The 25,081-nt window shown below is 31.5% G+C and overlaps 1 protein-coding gene across 1 annotated transcript; it reads right to left on the minus strand.

Moving 5' to 3' along the window:
* Positions 1-8,874: 8,874 nt before the first annotated feature.
* Positions 8,875-12,913, minus strand: LOC141596574 (protein DETOXIFICATION 34-like). Its single transcript, XM_074416775.1, has 7 exons — positions 12,348-12,913; positions 10,690-11,315; positions 10,398-10,454; positions 9,828-10,066; positions 9,495-9,613; positions 9,304-9,390; positions 8,875-9,207 (listed from the first exon to the last, which is right to left on the minus strand). Exons 1-7 carry the CDS (start codon positions 12,675-12,677, stop codon positions 9,094-9,096), a joined length of 1,572 nt encoding a protein of 523 aa, XP_074272876.1. The 5' UTR covers positions 12,678-12,913; the 3' UTR covers positions 8,875-9,093.
* Positions 12,914-25,081: the final 12,168 nt, after the last annotated feature.

The following is a 25,081-nucleotide window of genomic DNA, read 5'->3' on the forward strand; positions in this document are numbered from 1 at the left end:
CTTCCAAAAGGTCTTGCAGTTTCTTCGTTGAGAAATTGCTGACTCCAATAGCTCGAACCTTGCCAGAATCATAAAGACCCTCCATTGCTTTCCATGTACCAGGTATGTCCGGCGGAAGCAATTTCTCATCGCGTTATCGATGGACCCTTTTTCTTTTTCGTTGGCCGGTGGATCGTATGACAAACATCAATATTCAAATTAAAGCGCAAAGATGATAAATAATTTTTGTGGAATTTGGCAGTACCACTGATGGACATTATGATGTGCCACCAAATGATGTATGCATTCTTGACAGCAAAACAAGTATACTACTATCAGAAAGTTAGGAGGACATCAAATTTCGAATGATTTAAATCTGTTTGAAGTCAGGGAAGTACAAGTGTACAACATGAGCTCAAGAGGCAAGATGGCAATCAAAAGTTCAAAGTAACAGATATTAAGAGCCTGTTTTACAATATTCTGGAACAAAAGTATTCAGGATAACAACTTTGTTGATTTTGACATGGATATTTTTATTTTCCGTTGGATCATTTCACAGCTTGATAGATAGATAACTTCATAAGCACAACCATGACTGATGGTATCAAATTAAGTACCTTCATGTGAGCAGCAGCCTTGTCAGTAAAAATACCAGTGGACTCACCAACAAAATCGGCTACAGTCTGGCCCCATGGGATCTCCTCATGGTTCCTGTCATTAAAAAAGACAAACGCAACAAAAAGATACAAAATAATCATTTGTCTAAAATAACTAACACTTAATGTATCCATGAGAAGGATATATATTGAAGTCATCCATTGAGGAAAGCATTTGGAATAAAAGATACTTTAATGATTAAAATGAAAGACTATCTATGACTATAATAAGTAGTCTTATACTCGCAAAGATACATCAACCGAAAGGCTAACAAAACACATGTTGGCTCATGAACAAACTTCAGAAGTAATGATACATTGATATCAAAATTATCCAACTAGAGCCTATCAGTACAAGTTGGCATAGCTGGTAGTATGATTTAGCACCATTACATGTCAATCGTCATCTTTGTATCATTGCATGTCAACCTCTTAATTGCACGGCTAATTAAATCATTCAAAAGACGAGATATATAACTGATCCAGGACTAGCATTATTGGTGACTGATCAGTTTACCAGGTACTTTTGCAGCAGTATCCACTGTCCAAATCAATTATTCTACTAAAACAATAACAAATGACAAATATTAAAGACGAATATGAATGAATTGAATTGTTTTATAGCATTCACTAAAATAGTTGTTACAAAAAACTGATTAATACAAACTAGTTCAATTCAAAGACACCAACTGATCACCAAAACTTGGACCACTTCATAACCCCATACGGTCATACACACCCGAACCTTGTAGATTGATCTTTCTGTCACTTTCCCCAGATGATGACAAGCTCGGACACAACAACATCAAGACCACCAACATGTTGTATGTCAGATTAATGTTTCTGAAGACGAACTGTTATGGTATATATATATATATAGAGAGAGAGAGATTTGGGACTAATAACTACAAACAACGATGGAAAGCTTAATTTTCCAGATTTTACTTTCTATGAAACCCTAATTGAATGCATATCACACAATAATTTAATGTCGCATCAAATTCGATTGAAAACGAAATCAATCAAATAAATTTTGCATAAACTCATTGTACTACTACAATAATACGAAAATGATATAATCTAAATTACAAAATTGAATAGATATGAACAAGAACTTACCTTTATTTACGGTGGCGACAGAGAAATTACGGTGGTCAGTAATGGAGAAGCTAAAGAAGCGCAGGGAGAGAGGGGGGGACAAGTTTGATAAAGTATTTTGTCTGATCCTAATGATACAAAGATAGGATTAATCCCAATCATTGGATCGCGTATGATCTAGTGGTCTCAGATGCTTCAGAGGTTCTCATGGTTCTCATTATATCATAGGTTCTCACTTTGGATCTCGACCTATATATATATATATATATATATATATATATATATATATATATATATATATATATATATATATATATATATATATAGTGTAAAGATCATCTAAGTCCACCTCTTACATTTGAGTCCATAAGTTCCCTTTAGAGCCATTGGATGAGGAAGATGGAGGGTTGAGATTGGAAGCAAAAAAAGGAGGATTAATGCCTAATAAAACACTCTCCCTCTCTACTTTACTAATCCACACTAATCAAATATTAATCCACTATATAACCTTTATTTTTCCACCAACTTCTCTCTCATTCACACAATTCACTTTTCTACTCCCTCTCTAAAACCCAAATTAATTCAAATCCCAAATAATTCTCTCATCCTAAAAAACCCAAATAATTCAAAATCTAAAAAATAAAAAAATTCCCTCCATTTTATTCATACTCTCTCTCAAACAAACCAACTAAAACAAAACCCAAAAAAGCTCCTCTCCACCACCACCGGCCTACTCGTCCACCACCACTGTTACCTCACCACCCCACTACCGCCTCCTTCCACCTCGCACCTCGCACCACAAACACCACCCACAACCGACACCACCTCCCCACCCCTCGCCAACACCAATCACCTCCTCGGCTCCTCCGCCTCCCTCCTCCTACTGTCGCCCACCTCAACAAACTCCACCCCACAACACCACCTCACCCATCGCCACCAGCCATAACAAACAACACCACTCACGGCCACCACACCACTCACGACCACCAGACACTCACGGCCACCACACCACGACCCGCTTCAGCGCCACCATCCCACCACGACACCACCTCCTTTTCTCCCTCCTTCCACGTCTCATCCTCCACCACACGCCCACCCACCACCACACCGAAAACACCCCAGATCTGCGGCTGCACCTCCACCGACTGCTTCCACCCTCACCGACACCTCTTCTCTTTTTCTTTTCCGTCTTTCAATTCCAGATCTCTTTTTTATTTATTTTTTTTTTCTTCAATTTTGTTCGTTTGTGTGTGTTTTTGGTTTGTCTGTCGTTTTTTTTTTGTTTTTTCTGATTTTTTTTGTCTTTTGTTTTTAGGTTTGTCTGTCGTTTTTTTTTTGTTTTTTCTGATTTTTTTTCTTTTGTTTTTACATGTTTTGTTTTTTTTCATTATGAACTAGATATTTTAAATTTTTAGATCTCACATAATATCTAGTTTTAAAAATTTCAGATCTCAAAGTTTTGTTGTTGTTGTTGTTGTTGTGAATTGTTATTATAAATTATATTATATTTTTATTTTAATATTAAATCTACTAAATATGAAATATTTTCTTTATATTTTTTTTCTTAGTTCTTATTTTTATTTTGTGAGATATTTTTATTTTAGTTTTAGATGTACAAAATAGATCTAAGATTATTTGTTGATTTTAATCTTAGATATATTTAAAATATAGTCTTATTTTTAAGGTATTACACTTTTTCCATTAAAATTACACTTTTTTTTTTATTAAAATAACACTTTTTTCGGCTAGAATAACACTTTTTTTGGCTAGAATAACACTTTTTTCGGCTAGAATAACACTTTTTTTTTCTGCTAGAATAACACTTTTTTCGACTAAAATTACACTTTTTCTGCTAAAATTACATTTTTTGTTGTTGTGAGAATTACACCTTTTTCTGTTAAAATCACACTTTTCTCCATTAAAATTACACTTTTTTCTGTTAAAATTATACATTTTTTTGCTAGAATAACACTTTTTTCGGCTAAAATCACACTTTTTGTTGTTAAAATTACACTTTTTTCTGTTAAAATTATACTTTTTTTTTGCTAGAATAACACTTTGTTCGGCTAAAATTACACTTTTTTGTTGTTAGAATTACACTTTTTTCTGTTAAAATTACACTTTTTTTTTGCTAGAATAACACTTTTTTCGGCTAAAATTACACTTTTTGTTGTTAGAATTACACTTTTTTCGGTTAGAATTACACTTACCTCTATTGGACTAATGTTACACTCTCCATGGACTTGGTCATATTCTCATATTCTTATTGGACTAATGTTACACTCTCAATGGACTAAAATTATATTCTCAAATGGATTTGAAATTATATTTTTTCGGACTAAAATTACACTTTTCGGACTAAAATTACATTCTCCTTGACTAAAAATAACAATCTCATTGACTGAAATTACACTTACCTGGACTAAAATAACACTTTTTGTCATTAAAATAACACTCGTAAAATGCTAAATTACAATAACTTGTGATAAAATGACAAAAATTCAAAATATTATTCATTAAAATCACTCGGAAAAGATTGAAGTTAAACTTGTAAAACGCTAAATTCTCGAAAATATTCCTTAAAATTACACTTTTTGCTGTAAGAATTACACTCGTAAAATCCTAAAATGTCGAAAACTTGTCTCGAAAAAAAAAAACGAAAAAAACGAAACAGTCGAAAACTTGTCTCGAAAAAAAAAAAAACGAAAAAAAACGTAAAAACGGGAAAAATGTTAACAAATTTTTCATAAACTTTGAAGTATAAGACAAAATATGGTGGTAATTATGTATGATAATGAATTAGTGAATGTATTATTAAAACTAGAGAGAGAAGTGAATTAATTAGTGTTAAGTGTGTTTTTTGCTTTCAATCTCAACCTTCCACCATGCATGATCCAAGGGTTGTGGGAGGACTTATGGACTCAAAAAAAAGGGACTTAGAAGAACTTTGCTCTCTCTCTCTCTCTCTCTCTCTCTATATATATATATATATATATATATATATATATATATATATATATATATATATATATATATATATATATATATATATATAAATACATAAATTAAAAAAGAATTACATTTCTAAAAATGCAATTCTTATATTTTCATAGAGAGTCTTATTCTCTTCTATGATATCCCTCCTCTCCTCCTTAGCTATTTGGAGGTTTCGTTCGCCGATTGCTATATCGTCATATAGCCGCAACAACTCGCCGCTCTGTCAAGCCATTTCTTTTGGCGCCCTTGAGTGCGGCTTGAGCATCCACAAGATAGCTCCTAAAACTGTCCTCGATGTGGAGCAACCGGCGGATGAAGCTGTTGTTGTTCTCGGTCATAGTAAGAGTTTTAAGGATATAATCGTTCATTTTGTTGATGAACTTTGGAGTTGTTTGAAAGATTAATTAGGGGTTGGAGATTGTTTTAGCAGTTAGGGTTTGAAGATAGTGAGATAATGGAATGGTGGTTGAGATAATGTATGTATTTATACTAAGTAATGTGTCATTTGAGTTGTTTTTTAATTAATATAATATATGCATGTTTAGGAAGTTGTGCCATAATCATCATATCTCCCTGCTTCAAATCTAATGTAAACCCTTCTCATTCTATATATTGTCCATTCATATGCACAAGATGGGGATGGCAAGTAATAATGCATGCATCGGAATTAACGGGCCCCGTAATTATGCATGCATCTAGTAATATTTAATTTTTTTTTAATTTTGTAAAACAAACAACAACGGTTATGTAGATACAACCGTTGTCTTTAGTTATAACGACGGTTCTTTGTAAATTAACCGTTGTTATAACTTTCCCACCAAAATTGAGTCACACTTTCCACAACGGGTTTTGATACTTAAAACCGTTGTTAATAGTTTTAACAACGGGTTGCTTAAGAAAACTAACCGTTGTTAATAGTTTTAAGAACGGGTTGCTTAAGAAAACCAACCGTTGTTAAAACCTTTTACAACGGACGCTTTAACAACGTCCGCTATTTTATATAACAACGGTTTTTAGCCGTTGTTATAGCCTGTATCTGTAGTAGTGTTAATGCAGAGGTGCTATAGATTCAATGATAATTGACAAGAAAAGAATCTACAAATCTACAAAATGTTTACTCAAGGATGCTTAAAGCAATGGTAAAGTGCCAATCAACCTTCCATAATCCTATTTTCACACCATTTTCGGTGGACGATTTCTTTACTAAAGTGGCGTGTAAATAGGTACTCCGTATAAACTTACTTTTGTTCTTTGTTTCATGAGATTTATTTTCTACTAAGGTCAAACACCCAATTATTCATTAACCAAAGCTTTCTTTTGTTTTTGCCTAAATATATGAAGCAAGCAAGTAAACCATGAGAGGCATTAAACTGTTGAAGTTATGACTTATGCAATATGCATCTCATACTTCATTTAAAAAGAAAAAAAAAAGATTACGATTTTGCAACAAGATTTTTATTTTGTGTCAAGAGGTTCTTCCTAAAACATGTTTTTGTATCTCGAGTTTATATGTTTTCCTAATTTCATTTTAGTACTCTCCAATTATTTGAAAATGTCAGGATCCGACATTTGAGAATTAAAGAAGAACATTCAACTATATAAGACAAGGGGCTACTTTCTTTATTTTCAATTGGTTTTAAAGTGGAACTCTTTTGTGCCTATATTGTGGACTTTTTCTCCTCCGTTTGGGTTTGGACTAGGCCTGTTGTTTTTTTGGTATTGACCAAGAGTATCCCTACCGACAGTTGGGGCAATCTTCTTCGGGTTACTGAAGACAACTTAATGGGTTGACCCCTCCCAAGTTTGACTTTTTCATTTGGAAGAGTCGGGAATCGAACCTCTAACCACTTGGTTAAGAGATGAGGCATGTTGTTGAATTTAACATGGTATAATTTTTTATGGGACCGTCTCATACTTGATATAACCCTCTTGTGCTTGTATTGTAAACCCTCTTGTGCCTGTATTACGTAAATATTTATATTAATATACTATGTATAAATAGTATAGTTGTCCCATAAGGTAGGATGATCCTATGATTAAAATAGGAGTCATCCTTGGAATACAAGTAACAAATCAAAATCTTTTGAGTCTCTTAAATATTGTCTTAGAGAACTCTTAAAAGTTTGTATTATTATCTCTACGATAGTGAAATTTATTATTTATTCCTTTCGCATAATCACCCGCGACATAGTGCGTTCATTTGAAAAAAAAAAAGTATTAACAAAGTGTTTTCTATCATATTGATCTCATGCTTGTATTTATTATCTTTTATTTTTGTTGAAAGAGTTATTTTAATTATACATAAATGGATGATTAGACATAGGATGCCCTTATAACTTTTTTTTTCATTGTAACTAAAGTAAAATAACAATAACTCCCTTTTAAAATCCAGTTTTTTATAATTACCCCACTATATATTTTTTTTTTCTAAAATTACCCCTTTAGATTACACTTTTATAAAAAAATTGCTTCAAAACTCAAATTTAGGTAACTTGTTCCGTATGATTTTGAATTTATTCTCCATTGTTCCACCTGTCAGGGTATAAGTTGGCTAAGTTACAAATGAAATAAGTTCATAAACATAAGGAATAAGTCACCGAAATTGGAGTTTTGAAGAATTTTTGATAAAAGTGCATCTTAAGGGAGTAATTTTAGGAAAAAAATTATATAAGGAAGTAATTTTAAAAAACCGAATTATAAAAGGGAGGTATTTTTAATTTACTCTAATAACTATAGCTAAGTTAATTACCCCGTTGCAACGCACAGGCGTTCAAAATAGAGTTGGCAAACCATAACCATTACCTAACCCGACACGAAATTAATGGGTTCGAGTTGAGGTTTAATGACTCATTTATGTAAGTGGCTCAAATTACCTAATACGACACGATATTTAATTAGATTGGGTTGGATTGAACTCTCTAAACACGAACCCCGACACTTAATGACTTGTTTACTAAATTAATCCTAATTTTTCTCGATCCTCCATCACATAAATATACTTAAACTTTCCAAATATGGACACGACACGAAAACACAACACAAAATTAACGGGTTAAGGTTGATCCTTGATGACCATTTATGTAAGTGGGTCAACACGAACACGTCACGATATTTAATTGGGTCGGGTTTGAATTAGAGGGTTTTGCCGTTCACGCGTATCTAACACAAACACGACACGACCCAATCTGTTTGTTAGGTCTAGTTCAAACTAGTAAAGGAGTAATATAGTGTGTTTTATTTTTTTTTTCTAATAACTCATTTTTTTTCCTTCTTATTGGTAGGACCGGGATGCCAATAACAATTTCTTACCTGTTGGCTTACGTCTTATATGAGAGGACCTAAAAGAGTAATGTAAACATCTAGTAAAGTTTCTATTTCTATTCCGGCATTAGTGAAACCTTTTAAATAAGTCCGCTTCGTATTACAATAAAAATAGGGTGTTGATTTTCGCAGTACACATTTTACTCAATACAGTACATTTTGACAATTTTACCCCTCTTATTTCCTCCCCTAATTTTACCTCTCATCTCCTTTCTCCTCTCTTCTCCTCCCATTGAACAAAAGTTCTACACTAAATGATTCAGTACTACATCTAGGAAAACAAATTTAAACCAAAACATATTGTTGTATTATATTGAGAAAAAAATGAAATCAAATGTATAATGTAGTACTGCATCCAAAGAAAATGAAATCAAATTCACAAAATTGTACTGCATAGTACATTTTCAATAAAAAAAGGGAAGATGTACACAGTACGTCCCCCACCCACCACCATCCTACCCAGCCTACCACCCCCAAGTCGCTGTCCGTAGATCTTTCGACGTCAATGCACTGGTATCAATCCAATCCAAACACTGGCTTCATCCCCCTCCCCATGACCATCAGTGCCATCCACGAAGCCCTCGCAAACCTCACGCCGTAGACCGACTACTTGCTCATCAACCATAACTATAATTTACAAATCAAATATATGCTTCAATTAAATTGGGATCTATAGTAGAATTTTTTTGATAGATTTTTGGGTTTGTAGAGGTGGAATTAGAGAGAATTTGATTAACACTCATTTTTATCAAAAGGGCATATTAATGGAAAATATTGTGCAAAAAGTACTGTATTGAGTAAAATGTGTACTGCGAAAATAAATTACGTAAAAATATAATAATTAACAAATAATTGCCCCAGGATTGATTTCATGAATACAATTTTTTTTGAATTTATCGCTCTTTTTTTTTATCGATTTTTTATAATGTATAGATGTTTGGGTCCTATCTTCGGATAATCTTCTTTGTGACATTTATCTAACTACACTGTATCTTTCCTACATCATCACATGAGCTAACAATTCCCCTAGAAAAATCCTACACTATTTGGGTGATAATTGTTCCACTGCAACCATAGCAAGAGACATTTTGTCATTATCATGCAATTCTTCTGCTTGGCCACCCCAAATACGCATTCTTTCTGAAGCTTCTTCTACCTGTATTCAACATATTCTCTTTGTAATATTAACAAAATCATCTTAAGATAAACCAAAAATACTAGTTACTCTGAAAATTGCATGTTAATTAATTACCTCTTTATTCCAATTTGTTCTATACACTATGAGAACAAGGATAGTTGTTTGAAGAAGCGTCCCACAAATCATACCTATCCAAATTCCCTGCCAAATTTACGACAACTTGTATAAATTATTTGATAAATAGATGATATATATATATATATATATATATATAGAGTGTTTATATGAGACTACTTAATATTTACCTCTACGCCTAAGGAAGTTTTATAACCAAGTAGAAACCCAAGAGGCAACCCAACAACGTAATAACAAAACAAATTAATGTAAGCAACCAACGCTTGCCAGCCACCACCAACTGCCACACCTAAAAAGGTAAATCATTTATATAACTTCATCAATTTATTTGGAACAAATATATTTTTAAAACGGTCTTAAATGTAAGATCAGTCTGCTAACCCCACCGGTTCATATGTACATAAGTCTTTGAGTTAATATCAAGTATGAGACGACCCCAAAAAGAATTAGAAGATGAGCTAATCTTAGCAAGAATGGAAGAAGTCTATTTTAATTTAGAGTACCTGATATAACTGGTTGAACACTATTTAGTACCATTGTGATGCCCAAAAGATAAGCTAAATGAGAAACGGCTCTTTGCATTTCCTTACTGTCAGTGAATATTACCGCGAAATGGTTCTTTGTGAGCATGATGGTGCACATAAGAAGGATCCCTATGCAAAGCGACTGCGTGACAGTTATGAAAACCGAGTACTTGGCTGCTCTTGGATGCCCTGATCCAAGCTCGTTGGATACTCGAACTCTGGAAAGTCAAGAATCGCAATTTAATTTTGTAGAAGGATCCTCAAGCTTAAAATTTTGGCACTTGGTAACGCCAACTAGACTATCAAGCAGCCATATTAACTAGTAAAATCATCCATTACAATCATTTATGACGTTAAACTCATAAGCAACAAAACCAGATAAGTAATAATAAGTCGCACTTAAATTCGTCTTGGGTTAAGATCTCTTACAACCCTTATTTAATTAATTAATTTAATCCTTCTACAGATCAGTTGTGCGTGTAGTCTTAATCAAAGACGGTCTTAATCAAGAATATTGTACTAAATAACATAAGAGAGGAAATGCTTTACCCAATAGCTGCATTAATCCCTATGAACAACATGCCTTCCCACCCATTTACATTCATACTGCAAAAGATGTGTCAGTTAGATTAGTTAAGGAAGCTTATAATAAGTTATCTGGAATCAGACTCTCCATTTACTGTTTTGGTTAAACCTATCACCTTTCAAGATTAATATATACGACATTGGAATAAATGCCGAGTATTCTCGAAACTTAACCATTCAAACTGTAACATTATGACCATACTGTCCTACGCAAGTTTTTTATTTCTAAGATCTGAATAGCTAGGAAGCAACATACCAAATAGAAAGTGACCCTACAGCAATGATAGGGTCTTCAAGATGGCCAGTAAGTACAATGATACTCATAAAGTACCAAATCTCCAAGCAAATCATGACAGCGGAAGCAACAGAGAGCTTAACAAAGGGCCAAAGATCTTGAAAAGCAAGCCAAGAAAATCCATTCCAAGCATCTTTACACCAAACTATAATGTATATAGTTTGAGCAATCGCGATAACCCAAGCGGAGAGATTATAGGCAACAGCAGCGCCAGTAATCCCCCACCCAAACACCTCTATAAAAAGGTAAAGCATGATTATATGGATTATTAAGGCTACAAATCCGATATATGCCATAATTGCCACATTGCTTTGAGCTTGTAAGAACTTTTGAGTTGGGAAATTAATGGCAAGAGAAAACATTTGAGGGAGGCATTGGATGCTGAAGTTCCCTGCAAGCTCGGCTATGTCAGGTTCTTGTCCTAGGAGAATGAGGATTGGAGTCGCGTATAGGTAGAGAGGCAAGAGTACGAAGCATGCTCCAAAGAGGATCAGCCATGATCTTTGCATGTATATTCCTAACATGTGGATTTGCCCTGCTCCATATGCTTGTCCACATAATGTCTCTAATGCACTTCCCATACCTAACTGGGGATTTTTGCCATCACAAAATTTTAGCCATTGGCCATAAACACAATGTTACTTGAAAATGTCAGCTACTTTAGTTGATAAAGAGATGAAAGTTTAATACTTGTGAGTTGACTTGGAAAGTAGGTAATTCAAAGAGTGATGGGGCATATTTTTCAGACCATTGACCGAGTCAACATATCGAAAGAAGGCCAAAGATAAAAGACAGCAAGTCAACATATTAACAACCTAACCGACAAAGCCTGTCGGCCTGTCACTTGGGTCTCGGTCTCGGCAACTAGCCGGCCGAGAGGCATATCCGCGTACTCACATCCAGTCTCCTCGGCATAGAGTCAACCAGGCCTGCCGTCCCGGCATGGGTCCCTCGGCCAAGTGTAAGATAGTCTTTCCACCTGCTAGCCACTTGGCCACTACGTGACAAAAGGTGAAAGTCTATAAATACTCCACTTCTCTCATTGAGAAAAGGATCCCAAACTATCCGAATATCATCTTAATCTGGTATAAAACTCCCTTATCTCTCTGCAATATACTTTGCCAAGTTAACACACAACTTATCTCTTTAAGTTCACTGACTTGAGCGTCGGAGTGAGAAAGACGCTCAGTAGCCGAGCCCTCAGTTTGTTCATCTTTACAGGAGAGAGCGAAAGGAAGAGACAAGCCAACGACGTCATTCTACAAGCTTAAGTGGTCATAATCCTGCTCCGGAATTACACCCGGAACAAAGAGGATTCACATGTATTTATAAATCTAGATCATTTCAAATATGGGTCGACCTTTTTATTAACGTCTTAAAGATCAATTTCGGGTCATCGTTGTCAATGTTTTTTTGTTTTTGTTTTTTCTCATATCCATAATTTTGGAATGCACTTTGGATTGTTCTTTTAGGTTTGAATCAAACTTGGGTCGTGTTACTTAGATCATCTCATTTTAATCAAATTAGTTTTATCAAGTCTACGCATTTCTAAGAAATAAGTTCAAATATTATTCATAGTTGAAAATGGAAGACAAATGGAATGTAAATGAAAAACTCACCATGAAACCAAATACAAAGCTTCCAAAGACAGAAAGAGAAATAGCCACAGCAGAGAGCTCAACATCTCCAATATGACCAACAAAGATATTGGTGAAAGAATTGATACCATAATTACAAAGTATATTAAATGCAATTGGGCCAGCAATGACCCACAACTTTGTAGACTCAATCCACCATAAGTACCTAAAATCTTCAAAGGTCCTTATAGGTGGATAGTCACCCTCTCCTTCGTCAGCCCCCGCCATTAAAATACCCGATGGTGCTGAGTGGAGCTCAGCCGTAGGGCATTTATCATCGACGTGGCGAAAACCCATTACCGGAGCCTCCATACGTTCATTTTTTATGTCTTTATATGCATGAGAGTAAGGCAATTGGACAGGGGACGCAAATGCGTCTCCTACCCTTTGCTCTCCCAACTCTATTTCCTTGGCAATTTTCAATATTTTTTATAAACGATAAATGTAAATGCTCGTAAAAGGTCAAGAATCAAAGATTTCAAGTTAATCTAATTTTAAGAAATTAATAATGAGGAATAGATAAAAAAGAAAGTATAAACATTCTATCTGCGCTAATGATTACAATTTTACTTTTTAGTTGGTTTCAGGTGTTTTCATTTTTTCGTTGATTTTGAAATATGATGGTCGTTAGTAGCTTAAATGCTTATGCTATTTTTAGGGTGTTTTGAGGAAATGTTTTTTTGATTAATCCTTACACTTAGGACAGCCCTATATTTCATGCATTCCTTGATATACGCTCACATGAAAGATTTGAATGAATTTTAAAAAATAACATGTTACACTACTAGAAATATTTTTTTTTTCTTTTGCATAGGAAAAGTTAGAGATAAACTTTTTTTTCGTAGTACATATATAGAATAAAAAAGAGTTTTAAAATTATAAATTATTTGTAAAATTATAAATATATTTTATTATAATGAACAGTTAACGCTAGTATTAGAGATGATGGAAATGGTTCTTAAAAAGTTCGAAAGTTAAAATTGATCATCAAAAGTAGAAGTATCAAATTGATGATTCTACTTTTATTTCTCAAAACTAACAAAATTAAATTTAAAAAAAATGTACTTTATTTTTTTTTTCCTCCTTTCCAAGTCCTTATACGCCACATGTTTCCTGTATTAATTTATACTGATCTCATACATCATATATTTCTCGAACTTTTTTTTAATGGTAGTCTTATTTTTCTGAGATAATTACTCGCTTTATATATATATATATATATATATATATATATATATATATATATATATATATATATATATATATATATATATATATATATATATATATATATATAGCCGGATCCGGTGAGGCCGTTAATTATGGCGAGGCGGCCGACCTCACCAAATTCCTTCATTGGACTGATTTTCAATGTTCATTGGGCTGGAAATTTGGGGTCATTCCTAACTTTTCATTTAGCCCAAATATTTTCTCTATCTAAAATAAACGCACAAAAATTATAATACTTTACTGTCTCTCTATAGTACAAGAAAAAATAATAGAAAGATATGTATTCGAATCTTTGAAAGGTTCAATACTAAATACGAAAATACATATGTGTATTAGAGATACCATTCTTGTTTTTTTTTTGTTCTTTGTTTTGCACCTTATTGATGAATATATGATAAGATATTCGTTAATGAAGAGCAAATGAAAAAAGAATAGAAAGATATGTATTGGTATTCCCAATACGTATTTGTATTTCTAGTATAAAAAGTAGCTGTTGTGTAACAACTATGGTTGGTAGCATGTAGTCACCATTATGATGTAATAAATGCTTAGTTTCAATAGAACAAGAATTGGGGAGAGAAAGCAGAATATGGAGAGTGATGTATAACTGATTGCGTTATGCCGTATATCTCTACTAGTTTACATGTGACGATTACATAGGTACACCTTGAACAATGCCCATAACTTGGGTTTTTGTAATCAGTTGTAGTTCCTTTGATAGAAAAATCTCTTGTCGTAAAATTTTCACCATAATATTACTTGTCTTTAACGTTTTTAATCGGTGATTCATATGAGCTGAACTCAAATAATTTTAGGATTAAAACATCGTTTGGATATCATTTTGCTCTTTTTTGTGAATCTCAGACATTATTTTGTGAATCTTAGAGCTTATTTTGTGAAACTAGAAGATAATATTCTTAAACTTGGTCATAAATGGTTGAAATCACCTAATTGCTCTTTTTCTTATTTTGTGAATCTCAGACATTGTTTAGTAAATTTTAGAGCTTGTTTTGGGAAACTAGAAGATAATATTCCGAAACTTGTTCATAAGTGGTTGAAATCACCTAATTGCTCTTTTTCTTATTTTGTGAATCTCAGACATTGTTTTGTAAATCTTAGAGCTTGTTTTGTGAAATCGGAATATAATATTCCGAAACTTGGTCATAAATGGTTGAAATCACCTAATTGCTCATTTTCTTATTTTGTGAATCTCAGACATTATTTTGTGAATCTTAGAGCTTGTTTTGTGAACCTAGAAGATAATATTCTTAAACTTGGTCACAAGTGGTTGAAAACAAGCTCTAATTGCTCTTTTTCTTATTTTGTGAATCGCAGACATTGTTTAGTGAATTTTACAGCTTGTATTGTGAACTAGAAGATAATATTCCGAAACTTGTCATAAATGGTTGAAATCACCTAATTGCTCTTTTTCTTATTTTGTGAATCTCACACATTGTTTTGTGAATCTTAGAGCTTGTTTTGTTAAACTAAAAGATAATATTCCGAAACTTGTTCATAAGTGGTTGAAATCACCTAATTGCTCTTTTTCTTATTTTGTGAATCTCAGACATTGTTTTGTAAATCTTAGAGCTTGTTTTGTGAAATCGTAATATAATATTCCGAAACTTGGTCATAAATGGTTGAAATCACCTAATTGCTCATTTTCTTATTTTGTGAATCTCAGACATTATTTGGTGAATCTTAGAGCTTGTTTTGTGAACCTAGAAGATAATATTCTTAAACTTGGTCACAAGTGGTTGAAAACAAGCTCTAATTGCTCTTTTTCTTATTTTGTGAATCACAGACATTGTTTAGTGAATTTTACAGCTTGTATTGTGAACTAGAAGATAATATTCCGAAACTTGGTCATAAATGGTTGAAATCACCTAATTGCTCTTTTTCTTATTTTGTGAATCTCACACATTGTTTTGTGAATCTTAGAGCTTGTTTTGTTAAACTAAAAGATAATATTCCGAAACTTGTTCATAAGTGGTTGAAATCACCTAATTGCTCTTTTTCTTATTTTGTGAATCTCAGACATTGTTTTGTAAATCTTAGAGCTTGTTTTGTGAAATCGGAATATAATATTCCGAAACTTGGTCATAAATGGTTGAAATCACCTAATTGCTCATTTTCTTATTTTGTGAATCTCAGACATTATTTTGTGAATCTTAGAACTTGTTTTGTGAACCTAGAAGATAATATTCTTAAACTTGGTCACCAGTGGTTGAAAACAAGCTCTAATTGCTCTTTTTCTTATTTTGTGAATCGCAGACATTGTTTAGTGAATTTTACAGCTTGTATTGTGAACTAGAAGATAATATTCCGAAACTTGTCATAAATGGTTGAAATCACCTAATTGCTCTTTTTCTTATTTTGTGAATCTCAGACATTGTTTTGTGAATCTTAGATCTTGTTTTGCGAAACTAAAAAATAATATTCCTAAACTTGGTCATAAGTGGTTGAAATCACCTAATTGCTCTTTTTCTTATTTTGTGAATCTTAGACATTGTTTTGTGAATCTTAGAGCTTGTTTTGTGAAACCGAAAGATAATATTCCGAAACTTGGTCATAAATGGTTAAAATAACCTAATTGCTCTTTTTCTTATTTTGTGAATCTCAGACATTGTTTTGTGAATCTTAGACCTTATTTTGTGAACCTAGAAGATAATATTCTTAAACTTGGTCATAAGTGGTTGAAATCACCTAATTGCTCATTTTCTTATTTTGTTAATCTCAGACATTATTTTGTGAATCTTAGATCTTGTTTTGTGAACCTAGAAGATAATATTCTTAAACTTGGTCATAAGTGGTTGAAAACAAGCTCTAATTGCTCTTTTTCTTATTTTGTGAATCGCAGACATTGTTTAGTGAATTTTACAGCTTGTATTGTGAACTAGAAGATAATATTCCGAAACTTGTCATAAATGGTTGAAATCACCTAATTGCTCTTTTTCTTATTTTGTGAGTATCAGACATTGTTTTGTTAATCTTAGATCTTGTTTTGTGAAACTAAAAAATAATATTCCTAAACTTGGTCATAAGTGGTTGAAATCACCTAATTGCTCTTTTTCTTATTTTGTGAATCTTAGACATTGTGAAACCGAAAGATAATATTTCGAAACTTGGTCATAAATGGTTGAAATAACCTAATTGCTCTTTTTCTTATTTTGTGAATCTCAGACATTATTTTGTGAATCTTAGAACTTATTTTGTGAACCTAGAAGATAATATTCTTAAACTTGGTCATAAGTGGTTGAAATCACCTAATTGCTCTTTTTCTTATTTTGTGAATCTCAGACATTGTTTTGTGAATCTTAGAGCTTGTTTTGTGAAATTAGAAGATAATATTTCGAAACTTGGTCATAAATGGTTAAAATTACCTATTTTGCTCTTTTTTTTGTGAATCTCAGACTTTGTTTTGTAAATTTTAGAGCTTATTTTGTGAAACTAGAAGATAATGTTCCAAAACTTGGTCACAAATGGTTGAAATCACCTAATTGCTCTTTCTCTTATTTTGTGAATCTCAAACCTTATTTTGTAAATCTTAGAACTTGTTTTGAGAAGCTAGAAGATAATATTCCGAAACTTGGTCGTAAGTGGTTGAAATCACCTATTTTACTCTTTTTCGTATTTTGTGAATCATATATCTTATTTTGTTAATTTTACATCATATTTTGTGAAACCGAAAGGCAATATTATAAAAATTATTCATAAATGGTTGAAATTACCACTTTTGTGAATCTCAGACATTGTTTTGTAAATCTTACAGCTTGTTTTGTAAAACTAGAAGATAATATTCTTAAACTTGGTCATAAGTGGTTGAAATCACCTAATTGCTCTTTTTCTTATTTTGTGAGTATCAGACATTATTTAGTGAATTTTAGAGCTTGTTTTGTGAAACTAGAAGATAATATTCCGAAACTTGGTCATAAATGGTTGAAATCACCTAATTGCTCTTTTTCTTATTTTGTGAATCTCAGATATTGTTTTGTAAATTTTAGAGCTTATTTTGTGAAACTAGAAGATAATATTTTGAAACTTGGTCATAAGTGGTTGAAATCACCTAATTGCTCTTTTTCTTATTTTGTGAATCTCAGACATTGTTTTGTGAATCTTAGAGCTTGTTTTGTGAAATTAGAAGATAATATTCCGAAACTTGGTCATAAATTGTTGAAATCACCTAATTGCTCTTTTTCTTATTTTGTGAATCTCAGATATTGTTTTGTGAATCTTAGAACTTGTTTTGTGAATCTAGAAGATAATATTTTTAAACTTGGTCATAAGTGGTTGAAATCACCTAATTGCTCTTTTTCTTATTTTGTGAATCTCAGACATTATTTAGTAAATTTTAGAGCTTGTTTTGTGAAACAAGAAGATAATATTACGAAATCTTTCATAAATGGTTGAAATCACCTAATTGTGAGACATTGTTTTTTGAATCTTAGAGCTTGTTTTGTGAAACTAGAAGATAATATTCCGAACCTTATTCATAAGTGGGTGAAATCACCTAATTGCTCTTTTTTTTATTTTATGAATCTCAGACATTGTTTTGTGAGTCTTAGAGCTTGTTTTATGAAACCGGAAGATAATATTCCGAAACTTGGTCATAAATGGTTGAAATCACCTAATTACTCTTTTTCTTATTTTGTGAATTTCAGACATTGTTTTGTGAATCTTAAATCATGTTTTGTGAATCTAGAAGATAATATTTATAAACTTGGTCGTAAGTGGTTGAAATCACCTAATTGCTCTTTTTCTTATTTTGTGAATCTCAGACATTGTTTTGTGAATCTTATAGCTTGTTTTGTGAAATTAGAAGATAATATTTCGAAACTTGGTCATAAATGGTTGAAATTACCTATTTTGCTTTTTTTTTTGTGAATCTCAGACTTTGTTTTGTGAATCTTAGAGCTTATTTTGTGAAACTTGAAGATAATGTTCCGAAACTTGGTCACAAATGGTTGAAATCACCTAATTGCTCTTTTTCTTATTTTGTGAATCTCAGACCTTGTTATGTGAATCTTAGAGCTTGTTTTTTGAAACTAGAAGATAATATTCCGAAACTTGGTCACAAATGGTTGAAATCACCTAATTGCTCTTTCTCTTATTTTGTGAATCTCAAATCTTATTTTGTAAATCTTAGAACTTGTTTTGAGAAACTAGAAGATAATATTCCGAAACTTGGTCGTAAGTGGTTGAAATCACCTATTTTACTCTTTTTCGTATTTTGTGAATCATATATCTTATTTTGTGAATTTTACATCATATTTTGTGAAACCGAAAGGCAATATTATAAAAATTATTCATAAATGGTTGAAATTTCCACTTTTGTGAATCTCAGACATTGTTTTGTGAATCTTACAGCTTGTTTTGTGAAACTAGAAGATAATATTCTTAAACTTGGTCATAAGTGGTTGAAATCACCTAATTGCTCTTTTTCTTATTTTGTGAGTCTCAGACATTATTTAGTGAATTTTAGAGCTTGTTTTGTGAAACTAGAAGATAATATTTCGAAACTTGGTCATAAATGGTTGAAATCACCTAATTGCTCTTTTTCTTATTTTGTGAATCTCAGATATTGTTTTGTAAATTTTAGAGCTTATTTTGTGAAACTAGAAGATAATATTTTAAAACTTGGTCATAAGTGGTTGAAATCACCTAATTGCTCTTTTTCTTATTTTGTGAATCTCAGACATTGTTTTGTGAATCTTAGAGCTTGTTTTGTGAAATTAGAAGATAATATTCCGAAACTTGGTCATAAATTGTTGAAATCACCTAATTGCTCTTTTTCTTATTTTGTGAATCTCAGATATTGTTTTGTGAATCTTAGAACTTGTTTTGTGAATCTAGAAGATAATATTCTTAAACTTGGTCATAAGTGGTTGAAATCACCTAATTGCTCTTTTTCTTATTTTGTGAATCTCAGACATTATTTAGTAAATTTTAGAGCTTGTTTTGTGAAACTAGAAGATAATATTACGAAATTTTTAACAAATGGTTGAAATCACCTAATTGTCAGACATTGTTTTGTGAATCTTAGAACTTGTTTTGTGAAATTAGAAGATAATATTCCGAAACTTGTTCATAAGTGGGTGAAATCACCTAATTGCTCTTTTTTTTTATTTTGTGAATCTCAGACATTGTTTTGTGAGTCTTAGAGCTTGTTTTATGAAACCGGAAGATAATATTCCGAAACTTGGTCATAAATGGTTGAAATCACCTAATTACTCTTTTTCTTATTTTGTGAATTTCAGACATTGTTTTGTGAATCTTAAATCATGTTTTGTGAACCTAGAAGATAATATTTTTAAACTTGGTCGTAAGTGGTTGAAATCACCTAATTGCTCTTTTTCTTATTTTGTGAATCTCAGACATTGTTTTGTGAATCTTATAGCTTGTTTTGTGAAATTAGAAGATAATATTTCGAAACTTGGTCATAGATGGTTGAAATTACCTATTTTGCTCTTTTTTTTTTTGTGAATCTCAGACTTTGTTTTGTGAATCTTAGAGCTTATATTGTGAAACTTGAAGATAATGTTCCGAAAGTTGGTCACAAATGGTTGAAATCACCTAATTGCTCTTTTTCTTATTTTGTGAATCTCAGACCTTGTTATGTGAATCTTAGAGCTTGTTTTTTGAAACTAGAAGATAATATTCCGAAACTTGGTCGTAAGTGGTTGAAATCACCTATTTTGCTCTTTTTCTTATTTTGTGAATCATCGATTTTATTTTGTAAATTTTACAGCATATTTTGTGAAGCTAAAAGGCAATATTATAAAAATTATTTATAAATGGTTGAAATTACGTCTTTTGCTCTTTTTTGTGAATCTCGGACCTTGTTTTGTGAAACTAGATGATAATATTTCGAAACTTGGTCATAAATGGTTGAAATCACCTAATTGCTCTTTTTCTTATTTTGTGAATCTCAGACATTGTTTTGTGAATCTTAGAGCTTGTTTTGTAAAACTAGAAGATAATATTCCGAAACTTGGTCATAAGTGGTTGAAATCACCTAATTGCTCTTTTTCTTATTTTGTGAATCTTAGACATTGTTTTGTGAATCTTAGAGCTTATTTTGTGAAACTAGAAGATAATATTTCGAAACTTGGTCATAAATGGTTGAAATTACCTATTTTGCTCTTTTTTTTTTTTTTGTGAATTTCAGACTTTGTTTTGTGAATCTTAGAGCTTATTTTGTGAAACTAGAAGATAATATTTTGAAACTTGGTCATAAGTGGTTGAAATCTCCTAATTGCTCTTTTTCTTATTTTGTGAATCTCAGACATTGTTTTGTGAATCTTAGAGCTTGTTTTGTGAAATTAGAAGATAATATTCCGAAACTTGGTCATAAATTGTTGAAATCACCTAATTGCTCTTTTTCTTATTTTGTGAATCTCAGATATTGTTTTGTGAATCTTAGAACTTGTTTTGTGAATCTAGAAGATAATATTTTTAAATTTGGTCATAAGTGGTTGAAATCACCTAATTGCTCTTTTTCTTATTTTGTGAATCTCAGACATTATTTAGTAAATTTTAGAGCTTGTTTTGTGAAACTAGAAGATAATATTACGAAATCTTTAACAAATGGTTGAAATCACCTAATTGTCAGACATTGTTTTGTGAATCTTAGAGCTTGTTTTGTGAAATTAGAAGATAATATTCCGAAACTTGTTCATAAGTGGGTGAAATCACCTAATTGCTCTTTTTTTTTATTTTGTGAATCTCAGACATTGTTTTGTGAGTCTTAGAGCTTGTTTTATGAAACCGGAAGATAATATTCCGAAACTTGGTCATAAATGGTTGAAATCACCTAATTACTCTTTTTCTTATTTTGTGAATTTCAGACATTGTTTTGTGAATCTTAAATCATGTTTTGTGAACCTAGAAGATAATATTTTTAAACTTGGTCGTAAGTGGTTGAAATCACCTAATTGCTCTTTTTCTTATTTTGTGAATCTCAGACATTGTTTTGTGAATCTTATAGCTTGTTTTGTGAAATTAGAAGATAATATTTCGAAACTTGGTCATAGATGGTTGAAATTACCTATTTTGCTCTTTTTTTTTGTGAATCTCAGACTTTGTTTTGTGAATCTTAGAGCTTATTTTGTGAAACTTGAAGATAATGTTCCGAAAGTTGGTCACAAATGGTTGAAATCACCTAATTGCTCTTTTTCTTATTTTGTGAATCTCAGACCTTGTTATGTGAATCTTAGAGCTTGTTTTTTGAAACTAGAAGATAATATTCCGAAACATGGTCGTAAGTGGTTGAAATCACCTATTTTGCTCTTTTTCTTATTTTGTGAATCATCGATTTTATTTTGTAAATTTTACAGCATATTTTGTGAAGCTAAAAGGCAATATTATAAAAATTATTTATAAATGGTTGAAATTACGTATTTTGCTCTTTTTTGTGAATCTCAGACCTTGTTTTGTGAAACTAGATGATAATATTCCGAAACTTGGTCATAAATGGTTGAAATCACCTAATTGCTCTTTTTCTTATTTTGTGAATCTCAGACATTGTTTTGTGAATCTTAGAGCTTGTTTTGTAAAACTAGAAGATAATATTCCGAAACTTGGTCATAAGTGGTTGAAATCACCTAATTGCTCTTTTTCTTATTTTGTAAATCTTAGACATTGTTTTGTGAATCTTAGAGCTTATTTTGTGAAACTAGAAGATAATATTTCGAAACTTGGTCATAAATGGTTGAAATTACCTATTTTGCTCTTTTTTTTTTTTGTGAATTTCAGACTTTGTTTTGTGAATCTTAGAGCTTATTTTGTGAAACTAGAAGATAATATTTTGAAACTTGGTCATAAGTGGTTGAAATCTCCTAATTGCTCTTTTTCTTATTTTGTGAATCTCAGACATTGTTTTGTGAATTTTAGAGCTTGTTTTGTGAAATTAGAAGATAATATTCCGAAACTTGGTCATAAATTGTTGAAATCACCTAATTGCTCTTTTTCTTATTTTGTGAATCTCAGATATTGTTTTGTGAATCTTAGAACTTGTTTTGTGAATCTAGAAGATAATATTTTTAAACTTGGTCATAAGTGGTTGAAATCACCTAATTGCTCTTTTTCTTATTTTGTGAATCTCAGACATTATTTAGTAAATTTTAGAGCTTGTTTTGTGAAACTAGAAGATAATATTACGAAATCTTTAACAAATGGTTGAAATCACCTAATTGTCAGACATTGTTTTGTGAATCTTAGAGCTTGTTTTGTGAAATTAGAAGATAATATTCCGAAACTTGTTCATAAGTGGGTGAAATCACCTAATTGCTCTTTTTTTTTATTTTGTGAATCTCAGACATTGTTTTGTGAGTCTTAGAGCTTGTTTTATGAAACCGGAAGATAATATTCCGAAACTTGGTCATAAATGGTTGAAATCACCTAATTACTCTTTTTCTTATTTTGTGAATTTCAGACATTGTTTTGTGAATCTTAAATCATGTTTTGTGAACCTAGAAGATAATATTTTTAAACTTGGTCGTAAGTGGTTGAAATCACCTAATTGCTCTGTTTCTTATTTTGTGAATCTCAGACATTGTTTTGTGAATCTTATAGCTTGTTTTGTGAAATTAGAAGATAATATTTCGAAACTTGGTCATAGATGGTTGAAATTACCTATTTTGCTCTTTTTTTTTTTTGTGAATCTCAGACTTTGTTTTGTGAATCTTAGAGCTTATTTTGTGAAACTTGAAGATAATGTTCCGAAAGTTGGTCACAAATGGTTGAAATCACCTAATTGCTCTTTTTCTTATTTTGTGAATCTCAGACCTTTTTATGTGAATCTTAGAGCTTGTTTTTTGAAACTAGAAGATAATATTCCGAAATATGGTCGTAAGTGGTTGAAATCACCTATTTTGCTCTTTTTCTTATTTTGTGAATCATCGATTTTATTTTGTAAATTTTACAGCATATTTTGTGAAGCTAAAAGGCAATATTATAAAAATTATTTATAAATGGTTGAAATTACGTATTTTGCTCTTTTTTGTGAATCTCAGACCTTGTTTTGTGAAACTAGATGATAATTTTTCGAAACTTGGTCATAAATGGTTGAAATCACCTAATTGCTCTTTTTCTTATTTTGTGAATCTCAGACATTGTTTTGTGAATCTTAGAGCTTGTTTTGTAAAACTAGAAGATAATATTCCGAAACTTGGTCATAAGTGGTTGAAATCACCTAATTGCTCTTTTTCTTATTTTGTAAATCTTAGACATTGTTTTGTGAATCTTAGAGCTTATTTTGTGAAACTAGAAGATAATATTTCGAAACTTGGTCATAAATGGTTGAAATTACCTATTTTGCTCTTTTTTTTTTTTTGTGAATTTCAGACTTTGTTTTGTGAATCTTAGAGCTTATTTTGTGAAACTAGAAGATAATATTTTGAAACTTGGTCATAAGTGGTTGAAATCACCTAATTGCTCTTTTTCTTATTTCGTGAATCTCAGACCTTGTTTTGTGAATCTTAGAGCTGGTTTTGTGAAACTAGAAGATAATATTCCGAAACTTGGTCGTAAGTGGTTAAAATCACCTATTTTGCTCTTTTTCTTACTTTGTGAATCATAGATCTTATTTTGTCAATTTTACAGCATATTTTGTGAAACTAAAAGGCAATATTATAAAAATTATTCATAAATGGTTGAAATTACGTATTTTGCTCTTTTTTGTGAATCTCAGACCTTATTTTGTGAATCGTAGAGCTTATTTTGTGAAACTAGAAGATAATATTTCGAAACTTGGTCATAAATGGTTGAAATCACCTAATTGCTCTTTTTCTTATTTTGTGAATCTCATACCTTATTTTGTGAATCTTAGAGCTTGTTTTGTGAAACTAGAAGATAATATTCCGAAACTTGGTCGTAAGTTGTTGAAATCACCTATTTTGCTCTTTTTCTTATTTTGTGAATCATAAATCTTATTTTGTGAATTTTACAGCATATTTTGTGAAATTAAAAGGCAATATTATAAAAATTATTCATAAATGGTTGAAATTACGTATTTTGCTCTTTTTTGTGAATCTCAGACCTTGTTTTGTGAATCGTAGAGCTTGTTTTGTTAAACTAGAAGATAATATTCCGAAACTTGGTCTTAAATGGTTGAAATCGTCTAATTGCTCTTTTTCGTATTTTGTGAATCTCAAACCTTGTTTTGTGAATCTTAGATCTTGTTTTGTGAAACTAGAAGATAATATTCCGAAACTTGGTAGTAAGTGGTTGAAATTACCTGAAAATCAAGTATTTATTATTCTACTCTTTTCTTTAAATTTCACTTGCTGCAATTTGAAGGAAATGTCTATGCAGAAGCAACAAACTAACAAAATTAAATTTAAAAAAAATGTACTTTATTTTTTTTTCCTCCTTTCCAAGTCCTTATACGCCACATGTTTCCTGTATTAATTTGTACTGATTTCATACATCATATATTTCTCGAACTTTTTTTTAATGGTAGCCTTATTTTTCTGAGATAATTACTC

The sequence above is a fragment of the Silene latifolia genome, chromosome 8 (assembly GCF_048544455.1).
Source record: "Silene latifolia isolate original U9 population chromosome 8, ASM4854445v1, whole genome shotgun sequence".
Taxonomy (NCBI): Eukaryota; Viridiplantae; Streptophyta; class Magnoliopsida; order Caryophyllales; family Caryophyllaceae; genus Silene; species Silene latifolia.